At 34.0% G+C, this 17559-nt stretch overlaps 1 protein-coding gene across 13 annotated transcripts in view; it reads left to right on the top strand.

The window, feature by feature from the left end:
• SBF2 (SET binding factor 2) overlaps positions 1–17559 on the top strand; it is a 297451-nt gene that overhangs the window by 161696 nt on the left and 118196 nt on the right. For 12 of the 13 annotated variants that reach the window (XM_086750152.1, XM_086750151.1, XM_086750159.1 and 9 more), the window contains 9 exons: positions 1870–2002; positions 3590–3698; positions 4154–4267; positions 5107–5184; positions 7968–8081; positions 8597–8725; positions 9489–9587; positions 14070–14274; positions 16547–16656. In XM_086750152.1, the coding sequence (XP_086606278.1) occupies positions 1870–2002; positions 3590–3698; positions 4154–4267; positions 5107–5184; positions 7968–8081; positions 8597–8725; positions 9489–9587; positions 14070–14274; positions 16547–16656 (1091 nt within the window). Of the gene's footprint in view, positions 1–1869; positions 2003–2895; positions 2926–3589; positions 3699–4153; positions 4268–5106; positions 5185–7967; positions 8082–8596; positions 8726–9488; positions 9588–14069; positions 14275–16546; positions 16657–17559 lie in introns of those variants that run through there. The other variant, XM_086750163.1, reaches the window with a different exon arrangement.

The raw sequence follows: 17559 nt of genomic DNA, 5'->3' as shown, positions 1-17559 counted from the left end.
TTTTGCCTCTCAGCCTAGTTTGCCGTTTTAAGATATGCAGATAGGAAAACCATATCTTTCAAGAACTTTTAGTTATAGATATTTTGATCACAAGAGGGTTTTTAAAAGATAATTTAGTTAGAATATTGTTGTGAATATTTGTAAGTTTTTTAGGTACTATTTTCGTTAGTAATGCTTACCAGAATGTTATAGGTTTATAAAGGATTATTTGAGAATTTTTATATCTGATTATAGGAAAAAAGTGTCAGATGTTTAAGGAAATATATTCCTAAGTGTCTTAATAAGACATTTGGTTGGATTGAAATGGTGTAAAATGCCCACTTAGCTTGAAAACAAAAGCTTAATTTAAAACAAAAGGTAGACTCCAAAACAATCTTTAGTATCTTGTGGGAAAGGAACAGAGGCAGTTTTGCATAAAAAGGGCAGTTCAGTTTTTTTACTTTCTTACAAAGATTTTTTTAAACAGACAGCACTTTCTAACTTTGTGTTCGGATGCATGTATACCCACGTACACACATCCACAAGAAAGGACACCATTTCAGGTTAGCTTCTAAGCGTTCACTGATAAGCGCTATTACATTCACATGAGGAAACTAGTTCTTTTTTTTTAAACACTATCATCACATTGTACATTACAAATCAGTTTGTTTTATACTAGCACGATATTAATTATGCCACTGAAAGCAATAGCAAATATTTGCAACAGTAACTCACAGTGTTATAACAAAGCTTTCTGTCCTTAAGTCTCTATCTTTGATTTAATGAGTCTGTCCTTAGGATTTTTGGAGAATGGAGTTTGACAGCAAAAGCTATTATGTTATTATTTGACTTCTTTATCCAAAGAATTAACTCTTTTCCTCAACAACCCTCTCTAAATCCTTGTCCCCCTATATATATGAACCAAGCTCCACTCCAGTGAAGCAAATTTTCATACATCATGGAAAAAAAAATTATCAAAATGTGTAATAAAAAGTACTTAAGGAAAACAAAGTGTTAATTATCATATGCATATAGTAGCTCTCAGTAGTCACACTTCTTATTATGAAGATTATTTAAGATAAGCAGTAGCTTTGTAGAGGTAATACAGACTGTCTTACATACAAGCTGTGTCCTCAGGGAAACATCATACTTTCCAGAATATTTCAGGAAATTTCGTAAATTTCAGCATGTCTCACGTATCTCAGACATGTCTACTTCTCAGGATGGGACTTTTTTTTTTAAGGAAATGTATTTGTGATTTTCCCTGAAAGCACATGGCTTTGTCTCCTAGGTAAATTGTATTGTCTTTAAAAAAACCACACGTCATGTGATTCATGAGCCTTACCGTAAACCTAGCAGGGCTTGTTTAAACAGTCAACTCTTCTTTAACTTATCCTTCTAATGACATCGATGCTCTTACCGCGCTTTTTTAACCTTGTGACTCCTAGAATGCTCTCCATGGATAAAGTAAGAATATATTTACTAGGCAATTCTTGTCATTTTCTTTTGAGCTCGGCAGTATGTTGGTTTGGGTTTTCCTTCCTCATGGAGGTACATAAAGGTTTAGAAATTAAGCCTCAATCAGTGACCAGAATTGAATTCTAGATACACAGAAGGCTATGCAGAAGATACACATGTTCCTTTTTGAAGTCTTTATTAAGCATTGCTGGGATTTGTGCTGAGAAGAGGAAATCCTTGAAAGTGGTATTAAAAGAGAGATAGAATGCAATGTATTTGAAATACAGATATACAGTCAGATAGTATTTTAGCAACCTGAATTTTGAAAATTCCTCCTGAAAATTTTAATGTAATTTTTATTATTCTTTTGGCACATGGTTACAGTTGGGTTTTTTTGGTTTTTTTTTCTGTTTGTTTGTTTGTTTTCTTAAGGCATCCAAAATGTACTCAGCTTGTTCTGTGCCGTGCTTACAGAAAATAAGATTCTCTTTCACTCTGCAAGTTTTCAGAGGCTCAGTGATGCCTGTAGGGCTCTGGAGTCTTTGATGTTTCCCCTCAAATATAGGTGAGTTGAGTTTTGATTCTTTCACGTATTTGACTAAGTTTTTTTTAACTTTCTTCAGCATTTTATAACTTATGTTACGTAGTCCTTAACAAAAGGAGTTATGCTATGTTTGTTCAAATAAGCAAAGGCTTTCGTGATCATATATGTAAGTCCTAGTCTGTACATGTCATTAATAAAAATGTATTGCATCATGATTGCATTGTGGCAGTGGAAACAATTAAAGGAGAAACGTCTTGCCTACAAATACATCAGAAACCCTGCTCGCAACATCAATTGGATGGTAAAACTTGACAGTGATGATCCATAAGTAAATGCATGGGAAAGATATGGAGGATATCTAATAACAGCCTGCCATTAGGCAAGAGGAGGTGCGTGACAGGAGAACAAGAGATTGGGGTCATAAATTGGAAGAGAGGAGAGGTAGGCTTCTGACTGTATGCAGGGAAAATTTGTTTTATTATGAGGATAAGTAAGCAGTGGAACAGAGAGCCTATGGAACTTCCATCCCTGTAGGTTTTCAAGAACCATGTGAACAGAGCGCAGGACAACTTGATCTGGATTCAGTCTTGACCCTGCTTTGAGCAGAAGGTTGGACTAAATGATCTCCTGAGGCCCTTTACAACCCAAAAGGTTCTGTGGTTCTAAGATAAGATCTGCATTAGCTTGTGTCACAGTTTTAAGTCACTGACAAATGTCCAACAGATAATAATTTTAAATCAACAAATTGATCCTCTATAAAAAGTCACAACTGAATCCAGCATTTTGAAATGGAAAACTTAATGTCAAGCTATTAAGTTTTTTGAAAAAGAAGACATATAATTCTGACACATCTGTTTTAAAAGATGCTTATATTTTAATAGGATGTTTTTATTTAAAATATTTTGGACATCAGCTTCATTGTATAAGAAGGAGAAAAATTGAAAGTGAGTTTTGGAATATGTTTTTTAATTCTAAATCATGAATGCTGATTTTTAATAACAATAAATTAGGTGTTGAAATGCATTGATCAGTTTAGATCTAGATTTTTATATTGCTCTGATGAAAACAATTTTTTAAAATTTTCAAATCAAGTAAATTGTATCTGAATTACAGAGTTCTATACATAAGGTTTAGTTGTCATTTCAATATCAAAGCAAACTATTTCATTTAAAGATTTCTTATTAATTATATTTCACAAAAGGCTGAATAGTTGTTGTCTGGCTAAAAGCTAGCCATGTTTTTAAAATGAAAGTATTCTCCGTAACTTTAGCGTTCCTAGATACCTAAAAGTTGTGGACAAATATAATGTCCATATAACATAAATGTTACAAATATGAATAAGCTTCTCTTATTTTGCAAAATACATTTGTTTGCAATAAATTGTAGACCCTATAATATAATAATTTCTGGAGTTTACATGACAAATTTTAACAGTATAGCACTTTATAACGAAGTCTTTTATTAATACTTTCGTATTTTGTATTTTTGAAATACAAGTATTTTTAGTAAATTTAATCCGCACCAGGAAGTTGGGTTTTTTTTAAAGAAAAAAACTGCCCTATATGATAGTCAAAAGCTTTTATTTTATTTTATTTATTCTTTTCACAGTTATCCCTATATTCCAATTCTTCCTGCACAGCTATTGGAAGTTCTCAGCTCACCAACACCTTTCATAATAGGTGTACATTCTGTGTTTCGCAATGACATTCATGAGCTTGTAAGTATATCTACTTAGCATATTCATAGTCACAATGTTATCTGTGATGTTTAGTTGCAGAAATTTTCTGTGCTTCAGAGATGTTTCTATGAATAATTCATATACATTTAAAATATTATTGTAGAAAGCAAGGCAAGACAATCAGGAGGAAAAAACAGAAAAAGTATTAATTGTTTTGTAAATACATTAGGACTGTATAGTAGAGGAGCGAAATTATTTGATTCCAGTGCAGGGTGGGAAGGAATAGATTCATTTCCAGCATTGTCATGTATTGGTCATGAATTTGAACAACAGTAATATGAAGTATTGGAAGTATTTCCATTTTCAAAAGCATTCTGTACATTAAAGTTAGTCCTGTTTTAATTTGTTTATTTTAACTTATGTGCAGATCGTGAAATTTAAACTGTTTTTAAACTATAATCAATACTGATAATGTGTGCGTTTGTCCTTTACAGTTAGATGTAATCATAGCAGATCTGGATGGAGGTACAATTAAAATTCCTGAATGTATTCATCTTTCGCAGCTGCCAGAGCCACTGCTACATCAGACTCAAATGGCGCTTTCTCTCGTATGTTTCGATACAAACCCCGATTTCCACCCTCTCACCTATTTTTAAAGAATGAAAAATTAATTTCAATATTCAGTTGCTTTCAAAAACACTGCAAATGTGGGACTTAAAACTATGATTCGTGCCAACATTCCTGTTTTTAGAAGAATTTATTATCTGAAGTTAGTAATTTAGTACTAAAATGCTTTTTTCACTATTCAAGAGGTAGGTAGTGATTTTTCCTTCCCAATAGTGATTTTTTTAATAAGAATTCAACCTCAGTATTTGAGCGGCATTTCAGTTTGAGCAGATACTCATTTTAGCTTCTTTTCTGTTTTTATTAATTGCTTTCAACTGTAAGTTGTCTTGAAGTTCAACAAATGCATAACCAGTTAGTCTTAAAGTTTATTTTTATGATGCCTCTATATTAATATTCACGAATGATTGTTTCTATGTTAGAGAATCACCAAAAAGAAAATAGTTCACTTTGTCTCTTTACTATCATTGTTGTAAATTAGAAAACACCTTATTTGGAGGCTTCTGAACAAATCTTCTTGTCTTAAAGAGAAGAATTTTCTGTCTGTTAATCTGTTTCAGGTGAATCAGCTCTAATATCCCTGACTGTATTAACTAGCTTCATTGACTGTAATAGGTGTTTTTGATAACTGGCTCACTTACAGAAATCTGAAGCTGAAAATTAATCCCTCCTTTATTTTCATACAGTCTTCATGATTTAACTGAATCTATTATTTGAGGTACTTGTTGTCAGTTAATATTAAATTGAGAAAGAAGAAAAAAAGTAATTTATCCTTTCTTCAGCGAAATGAGGGGAAAAAAAAATTGTTTAAAAAATTCTCTAGGTTTTGCATCCTGATTTGGAAACAGCAGATTATGCATTCCCTCCACCACGAACAGCTTTATCACACTCAAAAATGCTGGTAAGATTTTTGTGTTATGTCTGACTTTCTTAAGTAGAAAATTGTTGACATTTTAGACTAACATTCTTTTAAGAATTTCTACTTTGTGTTTTCTTTTCTTTTCCATATCCATGTTCTTTGTAGTATTATTGATGGAACAAAGAAATGCCATTGAACTTTGCATTCTACCCTCTAATACCATTCTAATGGGTTAGAAGTTTTTATAAACATATTTGTGTTAATATGGAAGCACCTTGTTTTCTTTTAATATTGCTGTCTGTTGAGTTAAATCTGTGCCTCCTCTGTTTCGTAGACCAGTAAAGCTGCAGAATTTTACATGAGTGGGCAAACTGATCTTTTTGTGTGTTTGTATAAATGTTAAAATGAAGTTATCTTATTAAAAGGTTCAGAAGCACTTAAAATATCATTCAAGATCTATATTTTTTGAGTAAATATGAATAAAGATAGGAGTGGTTGCTGTGTTAGCAAAATGTAAGTCACTAGTTTTACAATAATAATGATAATTATTATACATTGTATGCTTGGACATATTGGGAAAGTAGTTATATGTTTTTTAACCATACATGGTTAAATGGCTTTAGCCTCAACTTGAATGAAACTATGTGTAATTGTCTATACTAAAACAATTCTGTAGAAAGTTTTCTGCTAAAATCTGGTTAATTTAGATTAAAAGTAGTTTTGAAGCCATGGTAACTTAGCAACTTGGTAAAGCCGCTGGTTTTAGCTACTAGGAGTGTCTAGAATCGAGCTTGAGTCCAAACTAAACTCCAGAAATCGATCCAGTTTCAGAACACACGTTGGGTTTTTTTGTGTAGGGGTATTTTAAAATGTAAAGCTCTTATGTGGTACAATATATGTGTTGTTCTTATTTCTTGCTTTAAGATTGTTTTTTAATTGCTGAAGACAAGAAATGTCATCCAAATTTCATTTAAACTAGTGGCAGAATTCCGCTAAGATCTTACTTTGAATAGTGAAGCTATAAATTAATATAATTTTGTATTAAAATAAGAATTTTATTAAATCTTTAAGATTTAACAGCCCCTGCAAGGAGCAGGGACATCCCCAACTAGACCAGGTTGCTCAGAGCCTCATCCAACGTGGCCTTAACGTATCCAGAGATGGGGCATCCACCACCTCTCTGGGCAACCTGTTCCAGTGTTCCACCACCCTCATAGTAAAAAAAAATTTCCTAATATCTAATCTAAATCTACCTCCCTCTATTTTAAAACCATTACCCCTCATCCTATCACAATAGGCCCCGCTAAAAAGTTTCTCCCAGACTTTCCTATAAGCATCCTTTAGGCCGCTATAAAGTCTCCCCAGAGCCTCCTCTTCTCCAGGCTGAACAGACCCAACTCTCTCAGCCTGTCCTCATAGGAGAGGTGCTCCAGCCCTCTGATCATCTTCCTGGCCCTCCTCTGGACCCTCTCCAATGTGTCCATGTCCTTCTTATGTTGGGGACTCCAGAACTGGATGCAGAACTCCAGGTGAGGTTTCACGAGAGTGGAGTAGAGAGTCAGAATTACCTCCCTGGCCAGGAGTGCTGGCCACGCTAGTATACCTGTTAAATCCTAGGGAGCAGCCTGGACACAAAGCAAATGAGAGCATCTCTCAGTAAAATGAGCCCTTAGAAAATTAATTTAAAAACAGAATAACATTGATCGTTCCAGTGAAGAATAAACAGACATCTAGAAAAAATTCCCAGTAGCACAGCTTTATAGAATCTTATATATACCTAAACCTATTTATTTTAAAAATCATTACAAGCTTTAACTTATTTAGGTTGTATTTACTTGTTGATTACTGATCACCTGTTTACCTGATTAGTTAATCTAATATTCTTTACTACTTGGAATTTTCAAAGTTAGAATTTGTTTAAAAAGTCCTTTCAGATACCATAAAACTTGAGGTCATAAAACAATTTTTAGGACTTCAGATTTTAGACATGACTGCAGTCTGAGTAGGTACCTGAGCTAAGATAAAGTAACATGGGTGACCCAGGATGTGATCATAGTCTTTAGTTGCATCTAGCCCAGCTGAAGATGTCACTGCCCCCAACTGTTCACATCATTTCTGTTAACCGGTTGATTTTTATTTAAGCACGCCCTTACTCATTTAAATCAAAATAAACCAGGACTTTGAAGATCTACTATTTAAACATTTTTAGACTAACCCTGGCTTATTTTGTCTGCAATAGATTGGGAAGTGAAGACATGAGATAAAGTCCTAAACAAGTAGCTGAGCAAACTTAGAGCAATCTACTCAGCTAGCAGAGCCGCAGTGGATGGCTATGGTAATGCCTGTGATGCTCTGAGGCTGATTCCCCCAGCAGCAGTAATGCCAGCTTAGGCTCCTGTGGCTACCTGCTGCCCCTGTCCACTCCGATGGCACTGCTTGTGTAGTGCTGCAGAGCCACACTTATTTTAGGGAATAAATACAGAATAAAATTCCCCCTTTATTTTGCATTGGTTTTCTTTCATAGCAGTTCCTTCATGTGGTTCACCAGACGACTATCCCAACAGTTACACTCGCATTACCCAGAGGCTGTTGTGCAGGCATAGGGTAAATATGTACTAAATCTGTCGTTGCCATGTGCGGACAGGTGAGTGAAACTGTAGCCTCATATAAGATAACTTTATATGTGTACAAATATCTCAATTTCTATACTACACTGCTGCATTGTTTGATGAATTTGTAAGTGTTTCTAAGATAGTTTTATACAAAGTGTGGAAAAGTTTAGAATACAAAAATGTTTTGACAGTGAATTCAATTACTGCTTACAGGATAAAGAAGTGAGAGCAATCTTTCTTAGGCTATTTGCACAACTTTTCCAAGGATACCGGTCATGTCTTCAGCTGATCAGAATTCATGCTGAACCAGTAATTCACTTCCATAAGGTAAAAGCGTAGCAGTCATGTATTCAGTTAGTATTCATTTGTGTCAAGTTATTCCCATGAGCCTACCTTTTGAAGAAGTGCTAAAGTTTAAAAAAAAATCTGCATGTGGTAAGCATATCATTTTGACATAGCACTGTATCAGTGGATTTTAGTGAGATTAATTGCAGGGACAGTGATGAAATGTGAAACAAAGTTAACATTACAATTTAATGCAAAGAAACATTTGCGTAATCATTAAGGAATTTTGGAAACACACGTATGTAATTAGAAGACAATACTTGAAAGTACTAGTTTTCCGTTTTATTATCTGTAGGATTTATAAAATGTGTGCATCAAACTGTTAAATCACTTCTGAATTTTGGTATAAAAAGATACTAGGTAATATAAAATATTTAATTAGAAAATACCACGTATTAGTGTAAGCTGGTGAAAATGTTTAACTGCTAGTACATAAGTAGTTGGTTTTAGTTTTGATACTGATCAAATACATGTACATTTTTCTGTCTTTATTGTAGGCAGCCTTCTTGGGGCAGCGAGGCTTAATTGAGAATGACTTTCTGACCAAAGTTCTCAATGGAATGTCATTTGCTGGTTTTGTGTCAGAGAGGGGTCCTCCTTTCAGAGCCTGTGATCTTTTTGATGAGGTGATAACTGTTTCTATATTCCCAAGTAAATTAAAATGTACTTATGATATTTTAGTATGTGAAAAACTGTTGAAATGCTTCTGAATCCTCACTATTTATTATATAAAATTTATACTAAACTTCTCAATTCTCATTTTCTAATAAGCATACATTTTTAGCTTACTTCCATAAATTTATGCCCTGCTCATATGTGTGAAGTTAAACGGTTGTATAAATCATAGTAATGCTGTTCCTATTGCGAAGTTTGGAACTTCATAATGTGTCCCATGTACAGAATTACTTTGATAATTTAATTATATTCTTAGGAACGTTGAAAAAGTAAGGGAGAAATATTAAATTAAATAAATACCCAACAATATAAACGGGGACAAACATTTTTTCTTTTAAAAAGTAATGCCATATTTTTACTGTGCTGGCTTTTATTTGAATGTAGAGGACAAATAGAGTTTGGTATTAATTCTGCATAGTAGTAGTATATAAGTATATAAGAGATACGGATTGCGTTATTAGAAATGTTAAAGGAATCTTTTTGGTAGTTAGGACTTTCTCTGTTAGGCAGGACTATAAAATCTGGTAACAGAAGCTCTATAATAAGGTGAAAATGTCTCATATTCCAGAGCAACATGACAGTGCACATTTTTCAGCGTTCAGTTTTCTTTGCTCTGTTTCAATTTAAGATTAACATTTCATAATCTAAATACAAAAGAAATTCTTTTTAGTTAAATTATAAACTTTTGTTTGTTTGTTTTGATTTTTTTTTAAGTTGGTAGCTTTTGAAGTTGAAAGAATTAAAGCTGAGGAAGGTAATCCACCAAAAATGATAAAGCATGTTAGAGAACTTGCAGAACAGCTCTTCAGAAATGTAAGTTTACTATACCTGCTGCACTTCTAGAGTTGAGATAGTATATTGAAAATTCTTATTTCTGAGATTGATCCAGTGTCTGGAAATAACTGCTTGTGGCAGTCATCATCTGCATTATGACAAAAAATTTTGGAACTTTAAATGTCACTGATTTTGTAATGAAGGACGTTCAATATAGTAATATTGATTTATTAATGCTAATATTGATTTACCTATTAACTACTGCTATTTAGCATTCTGTTTTCTTAGTGCGCATTCACATAAACTGTTACTTTCTCTGTAGCAACCTGTCCATGCCAAATATATCTCTTTTCTTGCCTCTCAACAGTTTTCCGTATGAAAAGTGTACATCCAGTTTGGCATAATGTCTACTTTCCGCAGACCTTTCCTGCTTTGCAACCCAGTCCCCACGGTTTGTGTGCTCGGCAAGCACTATTTCATTTCTTACAGCCGGTTTCTTGGCCTCTTTAGGTTTCCTAGAATACCATTTCCAGTTTCATTCTTGCCTTCCTATCATACCTCTATGTCACATGGAGCTTTTGTAAAATCTCTTACAATTCCAATAGCTGTGAGTAGGGGTTGTTTATTTCCTCTTTTTTTTTTTTTTCATCAGCTAATCTCCCTCCACCTCACACTTCCTGTCGTTGTTCAGACTCCACGGAAAAATATCTATTACACAGTCAGTTAACATCTTTATTGCCCTTTCTTTTCTATATCCCACTTCCCCAAAACTATGATTTACATCTACACTTCTATTAAAAAAACCCACAACAATTAACTAAGTACGGCTAAATTCCAGGGTATTTTGGGGGTGTAGGGGGAGGTTTGGGTTGTGTCTGTCTTTTTTTTTCCAGAATGAATTGCCTTTAAGCATTTTGTTAGCATTCATGTAATCTTTCTTTGGGGTAATATTAGTACCTCTTCCATTGGAAATCCAAAACTTTACAACCAGTGCAGTAGGCAGTCTTCTGTGTCAGTAGATTTTGGATGGAATACATCTGTGTATTTCAAGTAAGTGGAATGTGTGAATAGTAAGGTGTGTGAAATGAGGTTAGTCTGGCTTTAATACTGTTCTTTGTTGCAGAATTTGTGTGTCTGTCTTCAGACACGCTCGCTCGCTCCATCTCTTTTCCTCTGAAATAGCCAAATGAATATTATACTTTTTTTGAAGGAAAGAATTGATACACATTTTAATCTACCTTGTTGATAGACAACATTAGAAGAGAGAGCAAATACATCTTTGTGGACTAAAACAAATTCACGTTTAAAAATGTGTCTCTAGTCCATATGTGGTGTAGCATACTTATTGGAGTATCTTAACATTGATATCCTTACAGTGACACTTCAGACTTAATGATGAGAGAATTTATCTTGTGGAAAATGAATAGAAATGTCAGATGTCTGAATTTTTGTTACATAAATTCATTTAATCCATGAGATTTCATCTGTAATAAAATAGTATTTATTGCGTAGTATACCTTCTCATCCTATAGCAGTCTCTTAATAATAGGTACTGATGGAATCCCCTTCTATTAGGAGCTAAAATTAAATTATCAGAAATAAAAACTTCTGAATAAATATTAAATTTGCTGCTACTAATTTAATAGTGCTGTATATAGCAACATGCATTTTTCAAATTTAGGTCTGTCTTTCAGGTTGACACTGTCAGAAGGTGTATTAGTTGACAGTACTACAACATTCAGGACCTAGTTTCATTAGAAAGTCAATGGGCAGTATTAAAGTAAACTAGTCTGGTTCTTTTTCATGAAGATGGCAGAGATTAGTGAATTAAATTTGGGGAAGATATAGCAGAAAAAATGAGGAGTATTGCACTAAACTTTCTTTAAAATCAATCTGTCTTTTTAAAGTTTTGATTTTGGTAAGAGCTAGGGCTGTAGTGTTACAAGCATATGATTATTGTGGTCCTATCCCATAAATATGGGAAATTGCTGCGAACAATATAATTGTTATTATGATGTGAAATTACTCCAAAGGAAATGGTGAACATTTGTATTTGTTTTCTAGTAGGTATAGATTCTTTTTAGAATGAAAGAGCCTGTAAAGCAGAAGTGAACATGCATGTGTGCAACTTTTCACTTAGATTATTTCTTAGAATCAGTGTCAAAATGAATTCATTTTAGTCTTTTCTTGTGATGAGATTTATTTATAGCATTGTGATTGACCTACTGCTTCACTACCGCTAAGTATATTTAAAAGTCAGATTTTTAGTAGTTATGCATACAGCTACCTTTGGATAAAGCACTGTGATGAGCAACATTGCTTCTGTAACTTATGCCTAAAGCTGCCTGATATTAAACTCACTGCATGTTGTATTTTGACATCTTGTTCTACGGTTTAGTCATTATATTGTAGCTGTGACAGTCTAGATGTGTATGAGAAACAAAGTTTGTTAGGGAGAGATAATGTTTGTATTAGTCTAGCTGCTATAAGTGGAAAATCTAGACAAGTTTTTGGCATATGCTGCTTCAGTAGCTGAAGACGTTAGACCTGCATTCCTAATAGCATAAACAGCTGGAATTAGGCTTATGATGGCCAAGATTAAAGTAACTCTTTCTGTATCTTTCCTCTGGATCTCTTTTCTTCATGAAATGGAACATAGAATAGTTAGTCTCCTTTTCTGGCTTTTTCTGCTGTAGGTTACCTGTTAGCCTCTGCTGAGATTGTGTTCCCTTTCTCTGCCTTGCTTCTCTTGGCATCTGATGCTCTCATCCCTCTAGCTAGATTTTTGGTTTGTTTCATTAAACTTTCCTCAGCAGAGAATTTGTATGGCTAAGTAGCTGGTTTGTTTTGACTGCTGTTTCTCAAGTTGATGCATTTGATGTCCTTGTTGTCTTTCACTCCCAGTAAATGAAAGTATGAAGCTAGCTCCTATTTACAAATTTTATTGCAAGCTAGTTGTGCTTGTAAACAGAAACTTAATTGATTGAGTAGCACTCTTTGTTAGTGGTACGTAGCCAATAAGTAACAGCATAGAGTCAAATTGGAAAACAGTAAAATCAAACATGATTAATGATAATCCCTGGTATATGAATGAAGAGATGAGAATATCCTATTTTGTTTGCTTGATCATTACACTTCTCAAGATGTGACATATGATCCCATGAATGGTAGTAGAATCCTTATGGAACGGGTAGATCTTGTCTTTATTTTGGAAAAAGCACAACCTGAAGACAGAAAAAACCCCAAACAAACAGGAAAGAATATAAACTGTTTCAGGAAAACAATTAAAAGAAATGATGAATTTTCATATCTTACTGTCTTCAGGATGTCTTTCTGGAAAGTGTGTTTTGAACAAGCGGAAATCAATGTGGAGTCAGTTGATTGAAACTTAGTGGTTTGTAATGTACATGATCTTTCCAGTTGCTGAACACCAGAGAAAGAAGATGCATGTCCTCTTATAGGAACAGATATTGCACTGATACTACATCTGGTATTGACAACTGCAAATAGAGCTTATCTACGTAGAGCAAGTCTTGAAATATCCCACATACAGTCACATCTCTGTTGTATGGTACAGGGCGCATTTTGCTAATGTCTTTAGTGTTGTGGTATTGCCTGATAATGTCGAGATCAAGACAAATATAATAATTACATAGTAGTAGATGCAGCAATTATTTTGTCAAAATAAATAAGTCAATGTTCTGCAATGTGAAATTGATTTTTGAAATTTTTTTTTACTTCTGAAGAAGCTTTCTCTGGGGCTGTTTATGACATTTTCTTTTAAAGAAAAAGAAAACAAAGACAGTAAAAGAGGGTATGAAAAATCATTGTAGACAAACATTTATTTTCACAGTGGACATTCTGGTAGTTTTGCAACAATAGAAGTCTTTTCTATCCTTTGAGAATACGCCAAAATTTGATGTGACAACTTCTTTTTACTTTCCTTCTAGTTTAGGCCCGTCAGTTATTCTCTTTGATCACGAGTATTAACTTTAAAAATTTTTTTTTAAATGTAAACAGTAACCTGTGTGACATATTTTTATGGGACATACACAAGATTAAAAATTGGTCTCTAATGAGAGATGGCCATAGTTTGATACATCATGGTCCAAAAATGAATTTTCACTTCATAGTCTTGATGAAGATTAGAATATTTCTCAGTACTCAGTGAATAGACTGTATGTTTTAATATTCTTCAACTCTCTCTATAGGAAGAGATTGATTGTCAAACTAATTTCTATTCAAGTCCTAAATATTCATTAAGCTCTGTAAAGTCAACCTAAGTTGAGCAGTGATTTCTTTGCTTGCTCTCTTTTTGAATTTTACATGTTGACAAAAATAATTTTATAAAAGGCTTTAACGAAGTTGGAATTATTACAGATAATGAATCAAAGGTGTTACAAATATGAAACATTGTATTAGTCAGCTGCATTAGATACTTGGCTTCTTAATCTGTCATGTGAGACAGATGATAACACTGCATAACACATTTGTGTATAACCTTGTGCTTTTGGCCTGCAGGAGAATCCCAATCCCCACATAGCATTCCAGAAAGTGCCACGGCCCACAGAGGGCTCCCACCTTCGAGTTCACATCCTCCCCTTTCCCAGGATCAATGAGAGTCGGGTGCAGGAGCTCCTCCAGGAAGGCCTCACAAGGAGTCAGGGTGTCTCCCCTGCCACCCGGGGGGACAAGAAGTGCGTTGTTCCAGCGGGTCCCCCTGTTGGTATGCTTATTTGTTCCCCAACTTACCTGTTTGTCGTCCTGTCTTATAAGCTGACTATATAATTAGCATTACTGCAATGTGTTGCTCCCAATTTTATGTTAATACAGTATTTTTAGTGATCGTAGTAACCTTCAGTATATAGACTTGCCTGTTTGCTTTTGCAATTTTAAAAGCCCTTTTGCATCAGCCTTTACTAAGTCAAACATCCAGAGTGTAAGTGGCATAATACTAACAAAAAAAAAGTATTTCATCTGAGTTAGATTGAACTATTAATTTAGATATTATGTACTCATCTAGGTCTGATGTATATCGCCATATGTTACTTGTAGGACTGTCTGAACCAAACTCTGAAATTTTAAGAGTTTCTCTTTTGACACTAGTAGATTAGTGGAAAAAGGCAAAGAACAAACATACCATCTCTCTCAAAATAAATATACCTATATTTAAATACGAAGAACAGATCTAGACATTGTCGGCCTGTCAATTTAATTTTAATGCCAGAAAAATTCTGTTAGTCTTCGTATTCATCAGTGTGAATGGTGGCGTAAACAAGTTTGTTTAGGAAGCTTACAGGACACATGAAGCTGGCAGAGCTTGCAAGACTTTTGCAGGATGGGGTTAGAATTCAAATCAGTCTTAAAAAAAAGAGATCTAGTTTCTAGTCTCTGTTGAATTTTGTCCTTCTCTACTGCTTTTCTTCAAATAAGGTGTTGCACTTGCATAGGCATGATCAACTAACTAGGCAGCAGTTCTTAAGAAATCAGTTTGGGCATTATAGTGATCATAGGCCAAACATGACCCAGCTATATCAAGCTATTGCAAAAAAGACAAACGTCTTAGTAGAATGGATATACAGGAATACAGTCAGTGAACCCCATGGAGAAATTTTTTTGTTGTACTCAATAAGACCTCAGCTGGACAGTTTGTGTCCATTTTTGGACACTGGAAGACTGTCTCCATTTTTGGTTCTATTGGAGGGAGTCCAGAAGAAAGCAACAAGAATGACCCATGGTCTGGAGAATGTGACCCATAAGGAAAGATGGAGAGTTGTTTAGACTGAAAAACAGAAGACTGAGGGAACACATAATAGTGGTCTTCAGTTACGTAAGAGGGTGTTAAAAAAAGAGAGGGAAAAATCTGTAGTGATAAGAAAGAATGGGTTTAATTGCAGCACAAAAGTAAGAGTTATTTGTCAGGAAAAACTTGGTAAAATGAGTATTGTGAGGCAGTTTGATGGATTTCTTGTGAAGGTGTGGTGTCTCTGTAATCACAGAACTTTTTGAAGATATTAGACAAACATGGGAAATAACATAAGTACAGTTGATCCTGTCTGGGGACAACAGAATGAACTAGACAGCCTCTTGAGGCCCCTTCAGGCCTGTTTCTCTTTGGGTTTATGTAAGAGGAGGATAAACACTATTCACCTGCTTTTGCTGTTGACTATATAATTGAATCTGTTACTTCGAGAAGATTTAAAGGGCTAGATTCTTTAAAAGGCTAGATGCAAGAGGTTTTCTTTCTTAATAAGTTAATTTTTATGTCAAAGTTTGTCTTTGTTTTTTTTCAAGGAACAGCTTTCATGCTTATAATCCCTGCTGTCCTGTATGTCAAAATCCTTGGATGTTAGGAGCTCAATATTATCTATAAGAAGAGCATGTTCTGCATTTATATTCTATTTACTTGATACTAAAGAGAAAAATAAAATGTTATTTCTTCCATTCAGAATTTTCTTGAAAATTCAGAGCAAAACACCACATTAAGAAAATGATCTTTACATCTCAGCAAATTGGAATCTAGATAAAAGAACAGGTTTGTCATGTTTTATTCCGTGTCACTGAATTCTTGGCATGGACAATAAATTCTTTAGGTAAAAATAACTATTTACTGATAGAAAATATGTAAGGCTACATAGTTCAGTGCAGAACACACACACACACATGCGCATATATATATTTATTAATTTGTATGTATTTGATATTTCATTAGTATGTTAGAGGTTGGAATCTCTTGTGCCTGTATGAGGCAAATGGAACAAGTAGCAAAGAGAACTGCTCTAGTTAAAATTCAGATCATGCTTTTCTTTAGATAGAATAGGAAAACCAAAGATTTAGGATCTTATATTCCCATCTGTATATGCCTACTAATGGTATTTGCTTAACAGAACAAAATGGAGGGCACATTATTTTTTTTTTTTTTAAAGAACTTTATGGTTTTCTTTGTGGCTGTTGCAGAAGACATTTCACAGATGTATATTCTTCTTTTTCTTTGTTAGTTTCCATAATGGAAAAAGGAAGCACAGTTTTCAACAGTGCACAAAGGCTGGAAGTTGTTAGAAACTGCATCTCATTCATTTTTGAAAACAAATTTTTGGAGACTGAAAAGGTAATAAAATGAAATTTTAACTTTCCCAAATAAGCCTCTGTTCTGTTAATGAGCAAATGGAGACCTTGTCCCAAAGTAAATTTTTAAATCTTGTTTCAAATGCTAATGATTATTTTAACCATTGAAATGAATGAATTAAGCAATAAAACTAATAATCTAAATGCAATATTATGTATAATAGGAAACAAATTACCTGTTTGTAATACTACATGAGTGTGTTGATGCCCGTTTTGCTAATTTATATTGCCGCTATAAATAGTATTGTCCACATGATTTTTTTTTAAATGGGGTATATATTGGTCTAGCAGTATTGATTAGGAGAAACGTAAATAAAAGGCATACATAGACATTTCAGTGTTTTGAAATTTTCAGTACAGTAAATTTTGATGGTTTTAAAAATCAGTAATTTGATAGATCTCAGAGATGGATGTAAATATTTGGCTTGTCTATCTTCACTAAGATGTACTTGTGAGTTTTCATCCTTGACGTTATTATTTTTTCACATTAAGAAGTTGCCAGGTTTTGTAGATTCAATCCATAGAGTTTTCAATTATTGATTCTAGAACAATCACTCAAACTTACACTCAAATCTAATCCTACATATGAAAATGATTGTAAAATTATTTTAAGATTTTTTTTTTTATTTCTCAGAAAAGGGTCACCTGTATATCTCTGAGGCTGTGCACTTCAAGAAATGAGCACTTCTTGATTTACAAGTTATGTTATGGAAATGCATACAGGAGAAGTCCTAATAAGATGTGTAGCTCTTTTTAAGGAGTTTTGATGCATGTGTAACACAGTAGTTTTTAACCTCATTCAACTAACAAGGATTTGGAAAATTTCAGTAGTTTTTTGTTCCTCTGCCTGGTAAATTTGTCCTTAGACAATAGGCTGCTTTTCCGT

The sequence above is a fragment of the Chlamydotis macqueenii genome, chromosome 5 (genome assembly GCF_036417535.1).
Source record: "Chlamydotis macqueenii isolate bChlMac1 chromosome 5, bChlMac1.mat, whole genome shotgun sequence".
Lineage (NCBI taxonomy): Eukaryota > Metazoa > Chordata > Aves > Otidiformes > Otididae > Chlamydotis > Chlamydotis macqueenii.
This window is presented reverse-complemented; position numbering and strand designations above follow the sequence as displayed.